The 17,873-nt window shown below is 40.9% G+C and overlaps 2 protein-coding genes and 1 long non-coding RNA gene across 3 annotated transcripts; 1 reads left to right on the top strand and 2 right to left on the bottom strand.

Moving 5' to 3' along the window:
- Window positions 1-1,114: 1,114 nt before the first annotated feature.
- Window positions 1,115-5,196, bottom strand: LOC115307751 (plasminogen-like). Its single transcript, XM_029962715.1, has 5 exons — window positions 5,174-5,196; window positions 4,570-4,737; window positions 3,353-3,459; window positions 2,354-2,499; window positions 1,115-1,401 (listed from the first exon to the last, which is right to left on the bottom strand). The coding sequence occupies exons 1-5, from the start codon at window positions 5,194-5,196 to the stop codon at window positions 1,240-1,242; spliced, it is 606 nt and encodes a 201-aa protein (XP_029818575.1). The 3' UTR covers window positions 1,115-1,239.
- A 1-nt stretch (window position 5,197) lies between these two features.
- On the top strand, window positions 5,198-6,316 carry LOC115307767. Its single transcript, XR_003916129.1, has 2 exons — window positions 5,198-5,301; window positions 6,058-6,316. It is a non-coding gene; the product is annotated as an uncharacterized LOC115307767 (long non-coding RNA).
- A 3,879-nt stretch (window positions 6,317-10,195) lies between these two features.
- LOC108643984 (plasminogen-like) lies at window positions 10,196-17,692 on the bottom strand (the record flags this gene model as incomplete). Its single annotated transcript, XM_029962897.1, has 7 exons — window positions 10,196-10,891; window positions 11,846-11,991; window positions 12,848-12,954; window positions 14,068-14,208; window positions 15,113-15,187; window positions 15,919-16,039; window positions 17,542-17,692. Coding segments are annotated over 7 exons (903 nt in total), but the record flags the coding sequence as incomplete, so codon positions are not given.
- Between the last annotated feature and the right edge of the window lie 181 nt (window positions 17,693-17,873).

The following is a 17,873-nucleotide window of genomic DNA, read 5'->3' as shown; positions in this document are numbered from 1 at the left end:
AAAAGAAAAAAAAAAGAAAAAAAAAAAGAGGATGCTCTTGGGATGCAACCCATCTCTTTTGTATGTACATACCTACGAAAAATTAAGACAATTTAAAAATGACACATAGCTTGGCATGCCTGGTAGTGGACCTCCGCACTGCAGAAAATGGACAAGACAAATCCCACCCCAGGAAGTAACTGTGTTACTCGAGTACACTCAGCACACCCTGGGGATGCAGAAAGGACCCCATGCAGAGCCAGGAGTCCCCACATGCCTGTAGAGTGCTCCCTAGCTGATATGCAAGGGGTGCAGGATGAGAGCAGGGGTTCATAGCTAGCAAGTGTTTGACTTTGGCAAGTATGAGTCGAGCTTTCCCTAGAAAGCATTTCTAAAGGTTTAAGCTTTCATTTCTTGTATCCACAGACTTGCGTACGTGATTTTCTTTTAGAGAAGAAAAATGTACATCTAACAGTTATGTAGTCAGATAAAGTTATACAGTGAAATAAATGGGTACTATGGACAACACAATTTTATAGAATGTTAAATGCATTGTCATTACTTGCAGTATGGATTGTCAGCTATTTCTCTGACTTTACTATGGACTAACTTTAGGACGAGGCTATTTTTTATTCACTGCTTTATGTCTTTGATGCAACATTTGTATTTTTGCTGACACATAGATGTCCATGTCAATAAAAAATATGAAAATACAAACCAAATGTGTTTGCTTCTTTTCTTTTTTTTTTTCCATCCTATATATTTGATGCTATAAAATGTATTTAATAAAACTTCATATGAGTATAAGACATGTACTGTGAGATTCTTCTTTGGGCTGTAGCGTCAAACTGGTAAGAGGCTCAGACAATTCACATAAAATAAAAATTCTCCTCCTTTCTTTGTTTGTTGGAAGCACAACATCTTGGGAAATTATGACCTTAGAAGAAAACATCATTGTAGAACTTGATATAAAATTAAAATCCATGTGTCCAGTTACAGTTAAGATCATGATTTTTGACATGTAATCCAGAGGTGGGTAAGTCTCTTGCCAAACACAGCAGACCATAGAGCATATAGAAAGAGGGTAACACACTGTCAGTTGGATTTCTTGGCAATAACTATTAATTTATGGCAATTTAAAATGGATGATCATATTTATTTTACTTTCTTATGAATGATTGTAGCTTTACTATTGCACTTGGAATCTTGTATTTCTGATGTGCGTCCTTCTTCCCAGGAGGGGGCAGTCCATAGCCAGGATCAGTTGCTTTCCATTACACTTTTAATCCAAGGAATATAGTTGGAAACTCGAACATAAACACCAGGTTTCATGGGTTGGGCACAGCCAAGGCCCCAAGAGGTGACTCCATGTTGAACAAATTTATCTTGGTCCAGACAGACTAGAGGTCCTCCACTGTCCCCCTAAACAGAGAAAGAATAGGATGATTCCTTCAGTGACAGACCCATGTGCAAGGGTGGCCTTCTCACAGGAGGCACAGAAACAGAAGTACCTCTTACATGTGAGGGCCGCACAAGTTATAAGGAAACACTGGAGTTCTAGCCAGACACAAGTTCTCTATGCATGTTGTTGAACACTTCTGTAAAATCATCTCTTCACATCATCCAGGCATTACATCTATTTTTGGAGTAAGGGGATTTGCTGAAAAGGCATCTGATTGACCTTATTCACTTAAACTGCACCTCCTCTCTCCGTCTTTTTTCTGAAATCTTCAGGGCTTCCTCTTGTTACCAAATGATCCAGTGGTACTGACACTCGGAAATTAGTAGTTCCTTTGGCTCATGTTTGGCCTGCATGGCAGGCTCCACTGCATTTTTCCTTTACTGCTAACTGAGATAGCTCAGGTTGTTAACTGAGCTAGCTTGGACACTGGAGGCAGTCTAGTGAGGCAAGCAAAGTGATCTGAGAAAAAAAATCAGACCATTTGTCAATCCAAGTTGGCTCATATACACCTGGCTTGTGCAGCTGTATGTAACCATGTGCTCTGTAGTTCAGGCTTATCTGAAAATTGCCTGCCCCGCTTCCTGGCAGCAAACAAGGGAGAAAGGAAAGAGCAGCATCCATGTGCTTTTTTCAGCTTAGATGCCATGTTGCGTGGTCACATCCCAAGGATAATTCTGGGCCTGGCCTCTATAGCCCGGAAAGCAAAGCACTATTTTATTTGAATGTGCTTACAACTAAACCACAGAATCACAAAATATTCTCAGTTGGAAGGGACTCACAAGGATCATCGAGTCCAGTTCTTAAGTGAATGGCCCATACAGGGATCAAACCGCACAACCTTGGCACTATGAGCACCATGCTCCAACCAACTGAGCTAGTCTCAGTGTCTCTGATGCTTACAGACTTTCTTACCTGACAGGTGTCTGTGCCACCATGAATATTCCCAGCACAGAGCTCACTGTTTTTGACTCTACCATTCAAAAATTCAGGGCGGTTGCATATTTTATTCTCAATTACAGGAAATCCAGTTTCCTTTAAGTAACCAGTACCACCAGTTCCTTTGCAAATGAAAACAAAACCAAAAAAGAATGAATGACAAAGGCAATTATCATATTCACAAAACAAACATCAGGATATGGATAAGCAGTAAAATATCATAGTGTTTATGCACTGTGCATAGTACTTCCCATGCATAATATGAAGATATACCAAAAAGAGTAAGCATTATCGGTATTATGGTACTTATCACCCTCTACCACCCATCAACATCTACACTGCACTGATTGACCTTCCTGCTTTCACACTACATCCGTGTGGATCCAGTACCCACTGAAATTTGTGGGAGTCATTCCCAAGCCATTTTATTTCTCTATATTTGAGTTTTCTGTGGAAGAGATGTGTTAGGAAGTAAACAGTTCAAAATGGCATGATGGGCAAGGAGGCAGAGAAGGTACTGATGCACTTCTCAACCAAGACACAGTGGGAGGTTTTGAAAATGAGGGTTGTATTTGTTTGAGATGTGAACCAGGCTGGCTGGGAGGAAAAAGCATTTAAGAGAATGAGCAAACTCACATTTATGTGATCAAGAAATAACCTAAATGTGGAAAAACTATCCTTGATAGGATAAAAGCCCACTTTGAGGAAAAGCATAGTGGACTGAGAGAGACTTAGTGGTTCCTTAGGTCTCGTACTCCTCTTTCAGTGTTGGTTTAGAGGGTTTCAGTTTATTGAGTGGTTTAGGAGAATCCATATCAGCAGGAGAGAGTGGAAAGAATGGCAGTACCTAATGAATTTTGATGAAATAAGTTTTTCATCGATAGCTTGTGTGGGGCACAAAGAGAATACACTTTGAATTCAAGTATATACCAGTCTCCAAACACTGAGCTTTTAGATGTGTTAAGGCTGTCTCACCTCTTGTATCCCCCCAGCCCGTGACATAGCACTCCTCTCTTCCTCCTAACACAGTATTTTCTTTTGGTAAACAAACCGGGATTACATGATCATTAATGACTGCTGGGCTGTAAGAAACAGGAATAATCATTAGCACAATTATACTTGATACCACCTTCAGGTTTCTAAAAAGACTTGATATGCATTCAGCCACCTATCTTTGACATTCTTTGCTTCAGGTAAGGGTTTTTCCTGATGTGCAAAACTGTTTTTGTTTTAGGCTCAAATCCCTCAGAAAGCGATAAACACAAGGAAAAGGTCTGAAATTGAGAACAGTTAGAGTATTTTGATACTAAAAAGTACCTACATAAATCCAGGAGAGTGCTTTGACTTAGACTAATGCATAGCCAGCAAAACCTAATTGCAAAGCTATTAGAAAGGGTATGAATTAGTGGCATTTAACACATGCTAAATGGGTTAGCTTGCTCTGCCTACATCCAATCTGACTATAATTCACTTTCCAACGGGACATTTAGCACACAGCAAAACCTAAGTTCTTCTGACTTGCCTTTGAGTGGGTACAGCTAAGGCCCATTTACAAACCCACATTATTACGCTGAACCTTCATCTGTTTTGGACCTGCACTGCAGCCGAACAAATCAAAGCCAAACCACATGTTCACATCTGCTTGCTGCTCTATGGACATACTCCTTTTGATTGCACAGTTCCACAGAAAGCATTTCTGATGAGTGAAAAGAGATGCAAGAAGGGCCATACTGGGTATTGCATCAAATGTACACACTCTTTGCCTGCACACTGTCCAGATCTGGTGGAAGAGGAAATCTCCCTACCACAGCACAGAAATGGTATGGAGTGCCTTCGTGCTAATATTGCATGTTCCAATCCTCATTACCTTATCAAGAAGCATATAGAAACACTGAAAGCTCCTCTAGGCACTATCTCCTCCTTTTCTGCTGCCACTATCTCCCTCCCAGCAGCTGGCACCCAGCACATTGCCACCTTGGGTCAGTGTCCCTAAGCCCTCCTCCCCTAACAAGGCATCCCTCTCACTTTCTGAAGCCCTGGCGCTTCTGCAGAAAGGCAAGAAAGAGAGGATCTTAAATCACTAATTGAACAGAGTGTGCAGAAATGCCGCACATTACTGCAACAGCAGCAGAAACCACTTTTTAGTCAACTTGTCCCATCAGAACAAAGGAATGCTTAAGGTGAAAGGGTACCTGCTGAGTTTTAGCAGAGCAATGTCTGCCCTGCGTGGCTCCTTGAACAATTTCTCCACATCAAGTTTTTGTACTGATGGCTCTAACGCTGCTTCTTTGTGTAATCCAAGGTATACTCTATATGAAGATGGCCGTGAGGACCTATTGGAAATGATTGCACATGGTGAGCTGATGAACACACACCCAGAACATAAACGACTTATGNGGAGTAATTCTATGAAAAAAAATTATTTTCAACGAGGACATGGGAGTCTGTGGCTAAACCAGACTTCTAGCAGACAGATGTGTTGGGGAAAAATCAAAATCAATAGAATAGACTAAGAAGGGAAATTGGTGCTAATGACAACTTTAGCTGAAAACAAAATTGGAAAGACAGAATTTTGACTTCTATGATCTTCCTTTAGGGGAAATCAGTCTGCAAATGAACTTCTAGCCCTCAAGTGATTTTGTAGTGGGTTAAATTAATGTAGCATGAAGGTGTTTGACTAGAATAGGTTAATCAGAAATGAATTCACTTGAAAGATCTTACTTCAAACTTAATCTGAATAAACTTTTCTCAGTAGACAAGCTCTGAAAATAAAAAAAGTAAAAATTTTCTTATTGCTTTTGTATTTCTTCAATGTCCATTGTAGGTATTCTCGCAGTTGTCTGTGGGCTCCTAGTATTGCTTTTACCAGAGACAAAAGGAATCTCATTACCCGAGACAGTGGAGGATGTGGAGCAGCTTTCAAGGTATGAGATGTATTTTCTTACTTTTACTTGGGTGAGGTTTCCTGAGGATGTTCTCCTCCAACTTTACCAACTGTCACAAATTATTGAGGTTTTCCAAACGTCAAAGTAAATTCCCTAGTTAGGTTGATGTTATGAGTGAGTGGCATTTTCCTCAATAGAAACCTGAACTTTTCAGTACCACTTAGGAAGGCTGTAAAAAAATGCATGGGGATAAAATCTGTCTTTTTCTCATAGAGACACAAAGTTGTCCTATGCATCTCTGGAAGCAGAAAGTGATAGTGTGCAAGAGGGATATTGCGAAGCATAGCCTGTAACTTTCTGCTCAAGAAAACCAGCCATTACCTCAATCAAAACATCCTATGAAGAAGGGTCTTTTATTATGGAAGCAATTCCACCATTTGTGACATCATTGAAAAGTCATATATGAGATGGATTTATAGCTAAAGAGTTGTAGGCACAGCTTTCCTATTCTGGGCATAGAGCAAGAGAGACTCTTCACTGCACTGAAGACATGCAGGGAACATTTACACCTTGGCTAACTATTTTGAGGACATAGCGCTATACATCAATTTTTCAAGCAGAGGCTTTGGATATTACATCAACAACTTTTGCCTGATTCAAGGTGCAAACTAAAGAAAGAGGAAGTGTTCTCTGTAAAAAGTAAATGTTTCAGTACTGCAGCTTGGACTACAACTTGAACTACATATTTTCCTGTTTCTTTCACATTTATACCCCTCTCCCCTTCTGTTTCTTCAGTCATTTTGGAAAATGTGGCAAGAAAAAGAAACACCGGGACACCAGCTCTTATATTTGACCTCTGAAGGACAGCACTGAGCAAAGAACTGTGTTCTCATATCCGGAATTTGTTCTCCACCTGCCACCACTTCAAAATCTGCTGCAGAATATGGATTGAACTTCACATTATTCTTCTAAGCATAAGGACATTTAAAACAAGTAGTGTATTTTTCTATGAATATGGAATAAATACTTTTTTTTCTGAGTACGCTATTTACAAGAAGAGACCACTTTGTGGTTGTTGGGAGAGAACAAGACAACTGTAAAAAGATGCACTATCCAGCTCAGTGAGCTTCTATTTATTTCTTTATCTAATGGGGCCATTTGTTTATTTCTTTTGTTAGGATACACATTTGGATGGGGAGGATTTGAAATGGTACTGCTAGTTTAAGATTTAGACGACTTTGAGGAGGAGAGGATGAGTACTTCAACCCGTTCTCAATTGCTCCTGAAGAATCTGGACAAATAGAAGATATGATGGCTCAGGAAGGAGGGCAGTGATCAGGGTGGCTCTTTCTCTGGTTGGGAGGTATGGGAATCAGCAGTGTGCATCAGGAGAATGTCTCTCTGGTCTGATAGTCATCCACATGGACCCTTTGCAACAAAAGCCCTGCCTCTCTCCTTGTTCAAGGGCTTTCTGAAATGTGGCAGCAGTCCTCTTCCTCACCTTTCCATGGCTTTATGTAAGGGTCAGACCCCGCACAGGGCACTAGCTCTACAGGTCAGATTGTCCTGCTGCTCATTAGTGCCTTCCCCCAGACCCAACTGGGGTACATGACATTCTGTTGTCCTGTCCCCTGGCCAGTGACCGCCATATGTCTGAGGGAAGGGCTTCTGCCTTCTCTCCCCTGTTGGATGCTTTTCCAAACTCCTATTTCAAGAACATGCTCATTTTATCCTTTCCAAATCATGCTTTCTGCCCATCCCTACTAACCAAATTCCTTCACCCTCACTGCTGCCAAGGTAACCTGCAATTTCTGTATTCTGTTCATTATTATTATTTATCATCTTTCTGTCTTGGAGATTAATTATTTGGGTTGTTGACAAGGATGTCTTGGGAACATGGGCAAGGATGAGACAGGAGCTTTGGTTAAAGAAGGAAGTGTTAGCTGATCCCAGCTGTTTGAAGCTGACACAGAGCAGACCAGCTTGACTCTCTGGCTCTGCAAGCAGATACCAGGGATAGACTGCCTTCCCTTTCTGCTGTATGACCTTCATCAAGCATTAGGTCCTGGCCACTGACTGGTAAACAATACACCCCTTACAGGGAAGGACTTGAAAAGATATGTTGTTCAAAAGGTATCCTGTTACCAACAGAGAAATAAACAAACAAAAGAAAGTCAATGAGGTCTTGTAAAGGGCCTTGTAAGCTCAGAAAATAACATATTTGGCATAAACAAATATGGGACTGAGTTTTGAAGGTTCATACCACAAATAAGTAGCACTACATTACAGTTGGTGAAACTGAATGATTACTGCTCCAGTCTCACCATCCTAAGAACATATATAGGCAGGTGCCTGCACAGGAGGATTTCCTGTGGTGAGGAATATACTGTGCCTTTCAACAATTCCAAACTCTCCCTGCCTTTTCCCAGCAACTGCCCTTATCACCAGCTTTGCTGGAGGAAAATAGGACCTTTAATACTAATCTCAGGCTAATGTTTGCATACTTTAGGCAGTTAGTGATAAAGGCCTGTCTTTCAAGGCTGTTTCTAACTTCCTCTGAGGCACAGTAAAGGTCAATGGGATGCTTAGCAGAAGTCAGTAAAGACTGAAAGATATGAAACTAAACAAGCATCTCACAATATATCTGGCTAATCTAGAAGACAACCCAAAACTAGAGCTACTGCTACAGGGAAAAAACTTCTACACCACAGTCTTCTGTAGATAGCTGAAGACAATGTCCCAAGGCTGACTGGCAGAGACCGGTGTTGAACTGGAAGCTGCGGGCTTGCCCTGGCCGGGTGCTGTGTCTCAGTGCAGGGTGGAGGGTGCAGGCACCTGTGTGCAGAACTCAGCCTTGCCTTCCCTGCACCCAGCCAGCCCACACCGCAAGCATGACCCTCAGAGAGTCAGGGGGAAGCAATCAGATGTGATGCATTTATTTGCTAAAAATTCATTTTGTAAAGGACAGCAGAAAAAAGCCTCTCTATATGTTTTGACTGCTAAAATGATAGTAGGTAGTGGCTTCCGGTGAACCTTGTATTTGGTAATTGCTCCTGTGCTAACTCTTATCCCTAACAGAGGAATTTTGTAAGTCAAAAAATCCCCCATCTCTATGAGCCTTTGTGTTGGGTTTAAGCTGTTGTGGGTGAGAGAGGACAGATGAGGTGGTGGAAGCCGAGGGAGAGCTTCTGCATGGAGGAACCCCAGGGGAAACCAGCTGCACAGAGGTGCATGCACCAGGTTATGCAGACCACTGTACAGGATGTTGGTTTAAAAAAAAAAGTTATTCTAAATTTGTATGTGCCTCAAACCACTTTATGCATATGGGAAAGTCCTACAAACTTCTCAGGAGGCACATCAGTATTCTTCTGAGCTGCGCGGGTTGACACTAAAATGACTGTTGTGACCCTGCTAACCCAGTGGGAGGCACCTCTTTCAAGTAGGGACCAAACACTGTCAGCTACAGTTATCTTGCATTAGAGGCTCAGTGAGAGATGTGGGGTACACAGGAGACAAAGGATCACCTTGCCATCTCCAGAGGCACATGAACAACCTGACCACAGAAACCCAGGAGCTATGTTCTTGCTGCTACCAAAGAGGTTCCTTGGACCAACAAAAAGGTGAATGTGCTATTTGGCTCAAATGTGCTGCTGCCACCAAATGTGCTGGGTTACTTCGTCTAGTTTGTGCAAGTGGTTACTGGTAAGTGGCAATTTTTATTGCTGCTGACACTCTCGCAGAAGGAAAGGCTATGAAATGGCACTTCTGTAGCCACTCAGGCATGTCCAGGCATTTCTAGATAGTTTGGGAAGGACAGCAAGGCCACTGGTTTCTCTGTCTACAAGGTAGAGAATTAACAAGGTATTAACCATACCTTCATGAGTTCACTACTGAGAGCTTAACAAATCAAAGACCAAGCTGCAACACAGAATTTCTGTTGTCAGGAAAGTATTGTACAGATTTCTTGGCTAGCTTAGTGATCAAAGTGAATATATATGGAAAATATACAGGAGGATATTTGTGCTCAGCGAACACTGCTGACTGGATAGGTGAGTGCAGTGTGCTTTATCAGAGCTGTTCCCACTCAGGAAGGCAATGCCCTGAGAAGATTGCATCTCCCAGAGTCAGACTCCAGATGTAGAGCAGATTTCAAATGTAAAAGCTTCAAAAATCATCCTACCACCAACTATGCTTTATAGTTCTCATCTTCCTTTAAGGCTATGGGGAGAAAAAGAAAAAAAAAAGAAAAAAAAAAGAGGATGCTCTTGGGATGCAACCCATCTCTTTTGTATGTACACACCTACGAAAAATTAAGACAATTTAAAAATGACACATAGCTTGGCATGCCTGGTAGTGGACCTCTGCACTGCAGAAAATGGACAAGACAAATCCCACCCCAGGAAGTAACTGTGTTACTCGAGTACACTCAGCACACCCTGGGGATGCAGAAAGGACCCCATGCAGAGCCAGGAGTCCCCACATGCCTGCAGAGTGCTCCCTAGCTGATATGCAAGGGGTGCAGGATGAGAGCAGGGGTTCATAGCTAGCAAGTGTTTGACTTTGGCAAGTATGAGTCGAGCTTTCCCTAGAAAGCATTTCTAAAGGTTTAAGCTTTCATTTCTTGTATCCACAGACATGTGTACGTGATTTTCTTTTAGAGAAGAAAAATGTACATCTAACAGTTATGTAGTCAGATAAAGTTATACAATGAAATAAATGGGTACTATGGGCAACACAATTTTATAGAATGTTAAATGCATTGTCATTACTTGCAGCATGGATTGACAGCTATTTCTCTGACTTTACTATGGACTAACTTTAGGACGAGGCTATTTTTTATTCACTGCTTTATGTCTTTGATGCAACATTTGTATTTTTGCTGACACATAGATGTCCATGTCAATAAAAAATATGAAAATACAAACCAAATGTGTTTGCTTCTTTTCTTTTTTTTTTTCCATCCCATATATTTGATGCTATAAAATGTATTTAATAAAACTTCACATGAGTATAAGACATGTACTGTGAGATTCTTCTTTGGGCTGTAGCGTCAAACTGGTAAGAGGCTCAGACAATTCACATAAAATAAAAATTCTCCTCCTTTCTTTGTTTGTTGGAAGCACAACATCTTGGGAAATTATGACCTTAGAAGAAAACATCATTGTAGAACTTGATATAAAATTAAAATCCATGTGTCCAGTTACAGTTAAGATCATGATTTTTGACATGTAATCCAGAGGTGGGTAAGTCTCTTGCCAAACACAGCAGACCATAGAGCATATAGAAAGAGGGTAACACACTGTCAGTTGGATTTCTTGGCAATAACTATTAATTTATGGCAATTTAAAATGGATGATCATATTTATTTTACTTTCTTATGAATGATTGTAGCTTTACTATTGCACTTGGAATCTTGTATTTCTGATGTGCGTCCTTCTTCCCAGGAGGGGGCAGTCCATAGCCAGGATCAGTTGCTTTCCATTACACTTTTAATCCAAGGAATATAGTTGGAAACTCGAACATAAACACCAGGTTTCATGGGTTGGGCACAGCCAAGGCCCCAAGAGGTGACTCCATGTTGAACAAATTTATCTTGGTCCAGACAGACTAGAGGTCCTCCACTGTCCTCCTAAACAGAGAAAGAATAGGATGATTCCTTCAGTGACAGACCCATGTGCAAGGGTGGCCTTCTCACAGGAGGCACAGAAACAGAAGTACCTCTTACATGTGAGGGCCGCACAAGTTATAAGGAAACACTGGAGTTCTAGCCAGACACAAGTTCTCTATGCATGTTGTTGAACACTTCTGTAAAATCATCTCTTCACATCATCCAGGCATTACATCTATTTTTGGAGTAAGGGGATTTGCTGAAAAGGCATCTGATTGACCTTATTCACTTAAACTGCACCTCCTCTCTCCGTCTTTTTTTCTGAAATCTTCAGGGCTTCCTCTTGTTACCAAATGATCCAGTGGTACTGACACTCGGAAATTAGTAGTTCCTTTGGCTCATGTTTGGCCTGCATGGCAGGCTCCACTGCATTTTTCCTTTACTGCTAACTGAGATATCTCAGGTTGTTAACTGAGCTAGCTTGGACACTGGAGGCAGTCTAGTGAGGCAAGCAAAGTGATCTGAGAAAAAAAATCAGACCATTTGTCAATCCAAGTTGGCTCATATACACCTGGCTTGTGCAGCTGTATGTAACCATGTGCTCTGTAGTTCAGGCTTATCTGAAAATTGCCTGCCCCGCTTCCTGGCAGCAAACAAGGGAGAAAGGAAAGAGCAGCATCCATGTGCTTTTTTCAGCTTAGATGCCATGTTGCGTGGTCACATCCCAAGGATAATTTTGGGCCTGGCCTCTATAGCCCGGAAAGCAAAGCACTATTTTATTTGAATGTGCTTACAACTAAACCACAGAATCACAAAATATTCTCAGTTGAAAGGGACTCACAAGGATCATCGAGTCCAGTTCTTAAGTGAATGGCCCATACAGGGATCAAACCGCACAACCTTGGCACTATGAGCACCATGCTCCAACCAACTTGAGCTAGTCTCAGTGTCTCTGATGCTTACAGACTTTCTTACCTGACAGGTATCTGTGCCACCATGAATATTCCCAGCACAGAGCTCACTGTTTTTGACTCTACCATTCAAAAATTCAGGGCGGTTGCATATTTTATTCTCAATTACAGGAAATCCAGTTTCCTTTAAGTAACCAGTACCACCAGTTCCTTTGCAAATGAAAACAAAACCAAAAAAGAATGAATGACAAAGGCAATTATCATATTCACAAAACAAACATCAGGATATGGATAAGCAGTAAAATATCATAGTGTTTATGCACTGTGCATAGTACTTCCCATGCATAATATGAAGATATACCAAAAAGAGTAAGCATTATCGGTATTATGGTACTTATCACCCTCTACCACCCATCAACATCTACACTGCACTGATTGACCTTCCTGCTTTCACACTACATCCATGTGGATCCAGTACCCACTGAAATTTGTGGGAGTCATTCCCAAGCCATTTTATTTCTCTATATTTGAGTTTTCTGTGGAAGAGATGTGTTAGGAAGTAAACAGTTGAAAATGGCATGATGGGCAAGGAGGCAGAGAAGGTACTGATGCACTTCTCAACCAAGACACAGTGGGAGGTTTTGAAAATGAGAGTTGTATTTGTTTGAGATGTGAACCAGGCTGGCTGGGAGGAAAAAGCATTTAAGAGAATGAGCAAACTCACATTTATGTGATCAAGAAATAACCTAAATGTAGAAAAACTATCCTTGATAGGATAAAAGCCCACTTTGAGGAAAAGCATAGTGGACTGAGAGAGAAGACTTAGTGGTTCCTTAGGTCTCATACTCCTCTTTCAGTGTTGGTTTAGAGGGTTTCAATTTACTGAGTGGTTTAGGAGAATCCATATCAGCAGGAGAGAGTGGAAAGAATGGCAGTACCTAATGAATTTTGATGAAATAAGTTTTTCATCGATAGCTTGTGTGGGGCACAAAGAGAATACACTTTGAATTCAAGTATATACCAGTCTCCAAACACTGAGCTTTTAGATGTGTTAAGGCTATCTCACCTCTTGTATCCCCCCAGCCCGTGACATAGCACTCCTCTCTTCCTCCTAGCACAGTATTTTCTTTTGGTAAACAAACCGGGATTACATGATCATTAATGACTGCTGGGCTGTAAGAAACAGGAACAATCGTTAGCACAATTATACATGATACCACCTTCAGGTTTCTAAAAAGACTTGATATGCATTCAGCCACCTATCTTTGACATTCTTTGCTTCAGGTAAGGGTTTTTCCTGATGTGCAAAACTGTTTTTGTTTTAGGCTCAAATCCCTCAGAAAGCGATAAACACAAGGAAAAGGTCTGAAATTGAGAACAGTTAGAGTATTTTGATACTAAAAAGTACCTACATAAATCCAGGAGAGTGCTTTGACTTAGACTAATGCATAGCCAGCAAAACCTAATTGCAAAGCTATTAGAGAGGGTATGAATTAGTGGCATTTAACACATGCTAAATGGGTTAGCTTGCTCTACCTACATCCAGTCTGACTATAATTCACTTTCCAACGGGACATTTAGCACACAGCAAAACCTAAGTTCTTCTGACTTGCCTTTGAGTGGGTACAGCTAAGGCCCATTTACAAACCCACATTATTACGCTGAACCTTCATCTGTTTTGGACCTGCACTGCAGCCGCACAAGTCAAAGCCAAACCACCATATATTCACATCTGTTTGCTGCTCTATGGACATACTCCTTTTGATTGCACAGTTCCACAGAAAGCATTTCTGATGAGTGAAAAGAGATGCAAGAAGGGCCATACTGGGTATTGCATCAAATGTACACGCTCTTTGCCTGCACACTGTCCAGATCTGGTGGAAGAGGAAATCTCCCTACCACAGCACAGAAATGGCATGGAGTGCCTTCATGCTAATATTGCATGTTTCAATCCTCATTACCTTATCAAGAAGCATATAGAAACACTGAAAGCTCCTCTAGGCACTATCTCCTCCTTTTCTGCTGCCACTATCTCCCTCCCAGCAGCTGGCACCCAGCACATTGCCACCTTGGGTCAGTGTCCCTAAGCCCTCCTCCCCTAACAAGGCAGTCTTCTCGCTTTCTGAAGCCCTGGCGCTTCTGCAGAAAGGCAAGAAAGAGAGGATCTTAAATCACTAATTGAACAGAGTGTGCAGAAATGCCGCACATTACTGCAACAGCAGCAGAAACCACTTTTTAGTCAACTTGTCCCATCAGAACAAAGGAATGCTTAAGGTGAAAGGGTACCTGCTGAGTTTTAGCAGAGCAATGTCTGCCCTGCGTGGCTCCTTGAACAATTTCTCCACATCAAGTTTTTGTACTGATGGCTCTAACGCTGCTTCTTTGTGTAATCCAAGGTATACTCTATATGAAGATGGCCGTGAGGACCTATTGGAAATGATTGCACATGGTGAGCTGATGAACACACACCCAGAACATAAACGACTTATGATGTTACTTGGCACCTTGTTCTATCAAAGTCAGATAGCCAGCTTTGGTGTAAACTTAATCCCTTATTATGGCACATGAAATCAAGTTGGCAAAAGTTATCACTGTCACTCTGTTTTTCAGTCAAAACTCAGCTTTAATGAATGACAAATAGACTCAGCTCAATTAGAATCATAGAACTATAGAATCATAGAATCTGCTGAGTTGGAAGGAACTCATCAGGATTATTGAGTCCAACTCCTGGCCTATGCAAGACACCCCAAGAGTCACATTATGTGCCTGAGAGCATTGTCCAAATGCTTCTTGAACTTAGGCTTGGTCCTGTGAGCACTTCCCTGGGGAGCCTGTTCTAGTGCCCAACTACTGTCTGGGTGAAAAACCTTTTCCTGATGTCTAACCTAAACCATCTCTGATTCAGCTTTATGCTGTTTCCTCGAGTCCTGTTACTGGTAACAAAAGTGAAGAGATCAGTATTTGCCCTTCCACTTCCCCTTACGAGGAAGTTGCAGACTGCAGTGAGGTCTCCCCTCAGTCTCTTCTTCTCCAGGCTGAACAGACCAAGTGACCTCAGTCACTCCTCCTACGGCTTCCCCTCCAGATCCTTCATCATCCTTGTGGCCCTCCTCTGGATGCTTTCTAATAGTTTAATGGGGTTTTTTACATTGTGATGCCAAACAAAAATTGCACGCAGTTCTCAATTCTTAACTGTTTGCAGTACTGAATTCTTAACTGTTTGCAAGCTGTTTGCAACCAGCTCAGGTCGGGTATTTGGTCTCTTTTTTTATTCCTGTGATTTTCTATCTAGGATAAAAAGATGTTGGTGTGGGCCACAACAGATACTTACTTTTCTAAGCAGTGAGCAGCAGTAAGAACCCACTGAGGATCTATCAGAGTCCCCCCACAGAAATGCAAGCCATAACTGTAATAGAGCAAAAAGACATTGGTTTCAGATGGGAAAGTTAATTCTGCTTGTAATTAATCATGTAATCTTTCTAACATGTGAGCCTTTACAAACTAAAGACATTATTCCACAATTTCGATAAGGAACATTTTGCTTTCCTTGGACAATGTTTCTTATAATGATGGTAGTCTTCTGTGGACATTTTTATAAAGCCTTGTATGAAAACACCTAGATCTTTGCTCTTAACCACTATTCCTATTACTGGAAAACCTTGTGTGTAGCGAGGTTCACCATTTCAGAGATTCTGGCTTTTTCTAGCTCTAATCACAGTCAGAAAGCTCTCCAACTAGCCTTGATTCTTAGTTTTGTTAATAACTTTGCCAGTAGGATCGAATACTGACATGGAAGGACAGATCAAGATCTGTACTAGCCATACTTCAAACTGTTGCTTCTACTCGCAGGATACTGATTCTATTGTAGAATATAGTGGCAGTTTTAAAGTCATTCTGCCTTCTAGTAAAAATGTTTTTGAAATTAGCTCTTTTATTGATCTGATGGGTATTTGTCACAAAATAGAGCATTCTTGGTTGTCTAAATGACCTATCTAAGATTATGAAACATAATGTTTACCCTTGAGCTATTTTTAAACTAAAATCAACTTTATAATGCTGCAATCACAAACTATAATATCATATGAGAGGCAATGTTCTTTTGCATGCAAAGTCTAATGTAATGGGGAATGGTCATACCTCGTACGGAGACTAATCTGCCAGGGCCAGGAGTGTGGATGGGAAATACAACCAGCAACAATCCTTTGAGCACACAACTTTTGTCTGAACTTGGATTTTCCACATTCATACTGAGCAGGAGCTACAGAATAAGAAAAAAAATCACTATAAGGAAGTTTAATGTATATGCTATGCATTCACTGTGAACTCAAAAACCTAGAAGGTGAACATGCTACAGTTGTCACTTTGGCTTTTGATTCTCTTCAGGCAATTCTGTACCACGTACCACTGATATTTTGTCAGGTTACCTTCATCTGGAACACTTAAAAATGCCTGGTAACTACAGTTCCAGTAGTCAGTATATTACACATGAATAGTTCTACAATCAGATACAAAACCCCCCCCCAAAAACAGAAGGGGAAGGAGAAGGAAAAAGAGAGAAAGAAAAAAAAATTCTCTCAACATCTTTAAATGTATTCTTACAGATTCCAGCAGTATAGAAGTTGCACTGGCAGATGTTTTAAGCTAATCTTGGTGGTAGAGAATGTGAAATTCAACCCTGTCTCTTTGGAACAAAATTTTGTCCACTATTATCTCAGGATCATTTGGTCCTTCAGATGTCTCTGAGTTCTCAAAAAGGGTAGTTCATGTTTGGCCATGGAAAACTGACTCTTATCAACACAGAATTTAGAATTTGTTGTCAGCAAAAGGAACTAACTAATGAAATTAACGGTAAACACCATGTTTTTTCTGTTCTTTAGAGGAACATCTGAACAAAAAAAGTATTAATTTAAAAAAGAAGTGAATCGGCAAATGGAATTTTCCCCCCTAAGAGTCCCAGCCGAACACTTTCAATGCAGTACTATTTTTACAGCTACTCTGTGTGCATGACATAGAACATCTTTCTTTTTCTTATTTGCTCCATTTTGGGGTTTTGATCAGAGCACATTTTCTTCTGCTCACAGCTGAAAGGATAAAGCAGCAAGAAAGTCACCCTTCTTTTGAGTGGAAACTGCCCCTCTTCCTAGGATAGCTTTTGTTGTTGACAGACATGAAAGGAGTAGAAACCAAAATGTTGCAAAACCTTCTCATTTTACACTTTGTTGTACCACCTCATTCACATTACTAAATGACTTGATTACTACTAACAAAGACAAGGGCATCTGGTTAAATATTTAGGGCCAGATGCACTTTCCAGTCATCAGATATGGTACAGTATCAGAGAAGGGTCGATATGGTTTTCATCCAGAACAGAACCAGAGCCATGTGAGCATGGAGTGCAAAAATTTTGCTGGGATAAGACTATGCCTTGTTCAGCCTCGCCACACACAGAGTTGTGCCAGGTGACTAGGTAGGAGCAGGGAAAATTCCTGTTGGAATGACCCTATTTTGAAACACATGGCAAAACCCCATAAACTTCAGTGTGCCCTGGGTATATCTTGTGCTGCATTTTAGGCTTTCAGAGAACAAGCATCAATCTTAAAACTTCAGACGTAGACTTTGAACATCACTTCCCAAGAGCCTTATTTTCCAATCTAAAGCTATTGCACTTCAATCAGTCTTTCAGACTAATCACTGAATGTCCTCCAGTTGTCATAAAAGGTTACAGAAAAAGGATACACTAGTCTTTAAAGGAATAATTACGGCACTTAGGAATGTCACAGTACTCCCAGGCTTTTCTCGGGTCTGTTGTGTAGCACCAAGGTCCATTCACATCTCCATCAGGATTTCTGCAGTACTGTAACAAAGAACAAAAACACCAGCTATTAACCGTGCAATAAAAAAGCCTATCAATTAAAGTTCCAAAACAAAATTAATTTTTTCTTACTTCCTTTTAATTTTTCTGTTTGCTCTGTGACTTTAGGAAAAGATAATAAAAATGAAATTTCTTCAACTGTCTTCAGACAGTAAGCTTCAATAATGCAACCTTGGACCTCTGAGCTCTCAAAAAGTAGGAGATCTTGACCCCAGATGAG

Source organism: Manacus vitellinus, unplaced genomic scaffold, assembly GCF_001715985.3.
Source record: "Manacus vitellinus isolate BGI_N305 unplaced genomic scaffold, ASM171598v3 scaffold_4_pilon, whole genome shotgun sequence".
NCBI lineage: Eukaryota > Metazoa > Chordata > Aves > Passeriformes > Pipridae > Manacus > Manacus vitellinus.
Note: the sequence above shows the minus strand (reverse complement) of the source record. Positions and strands in the feature narration are given on the sequence as shown.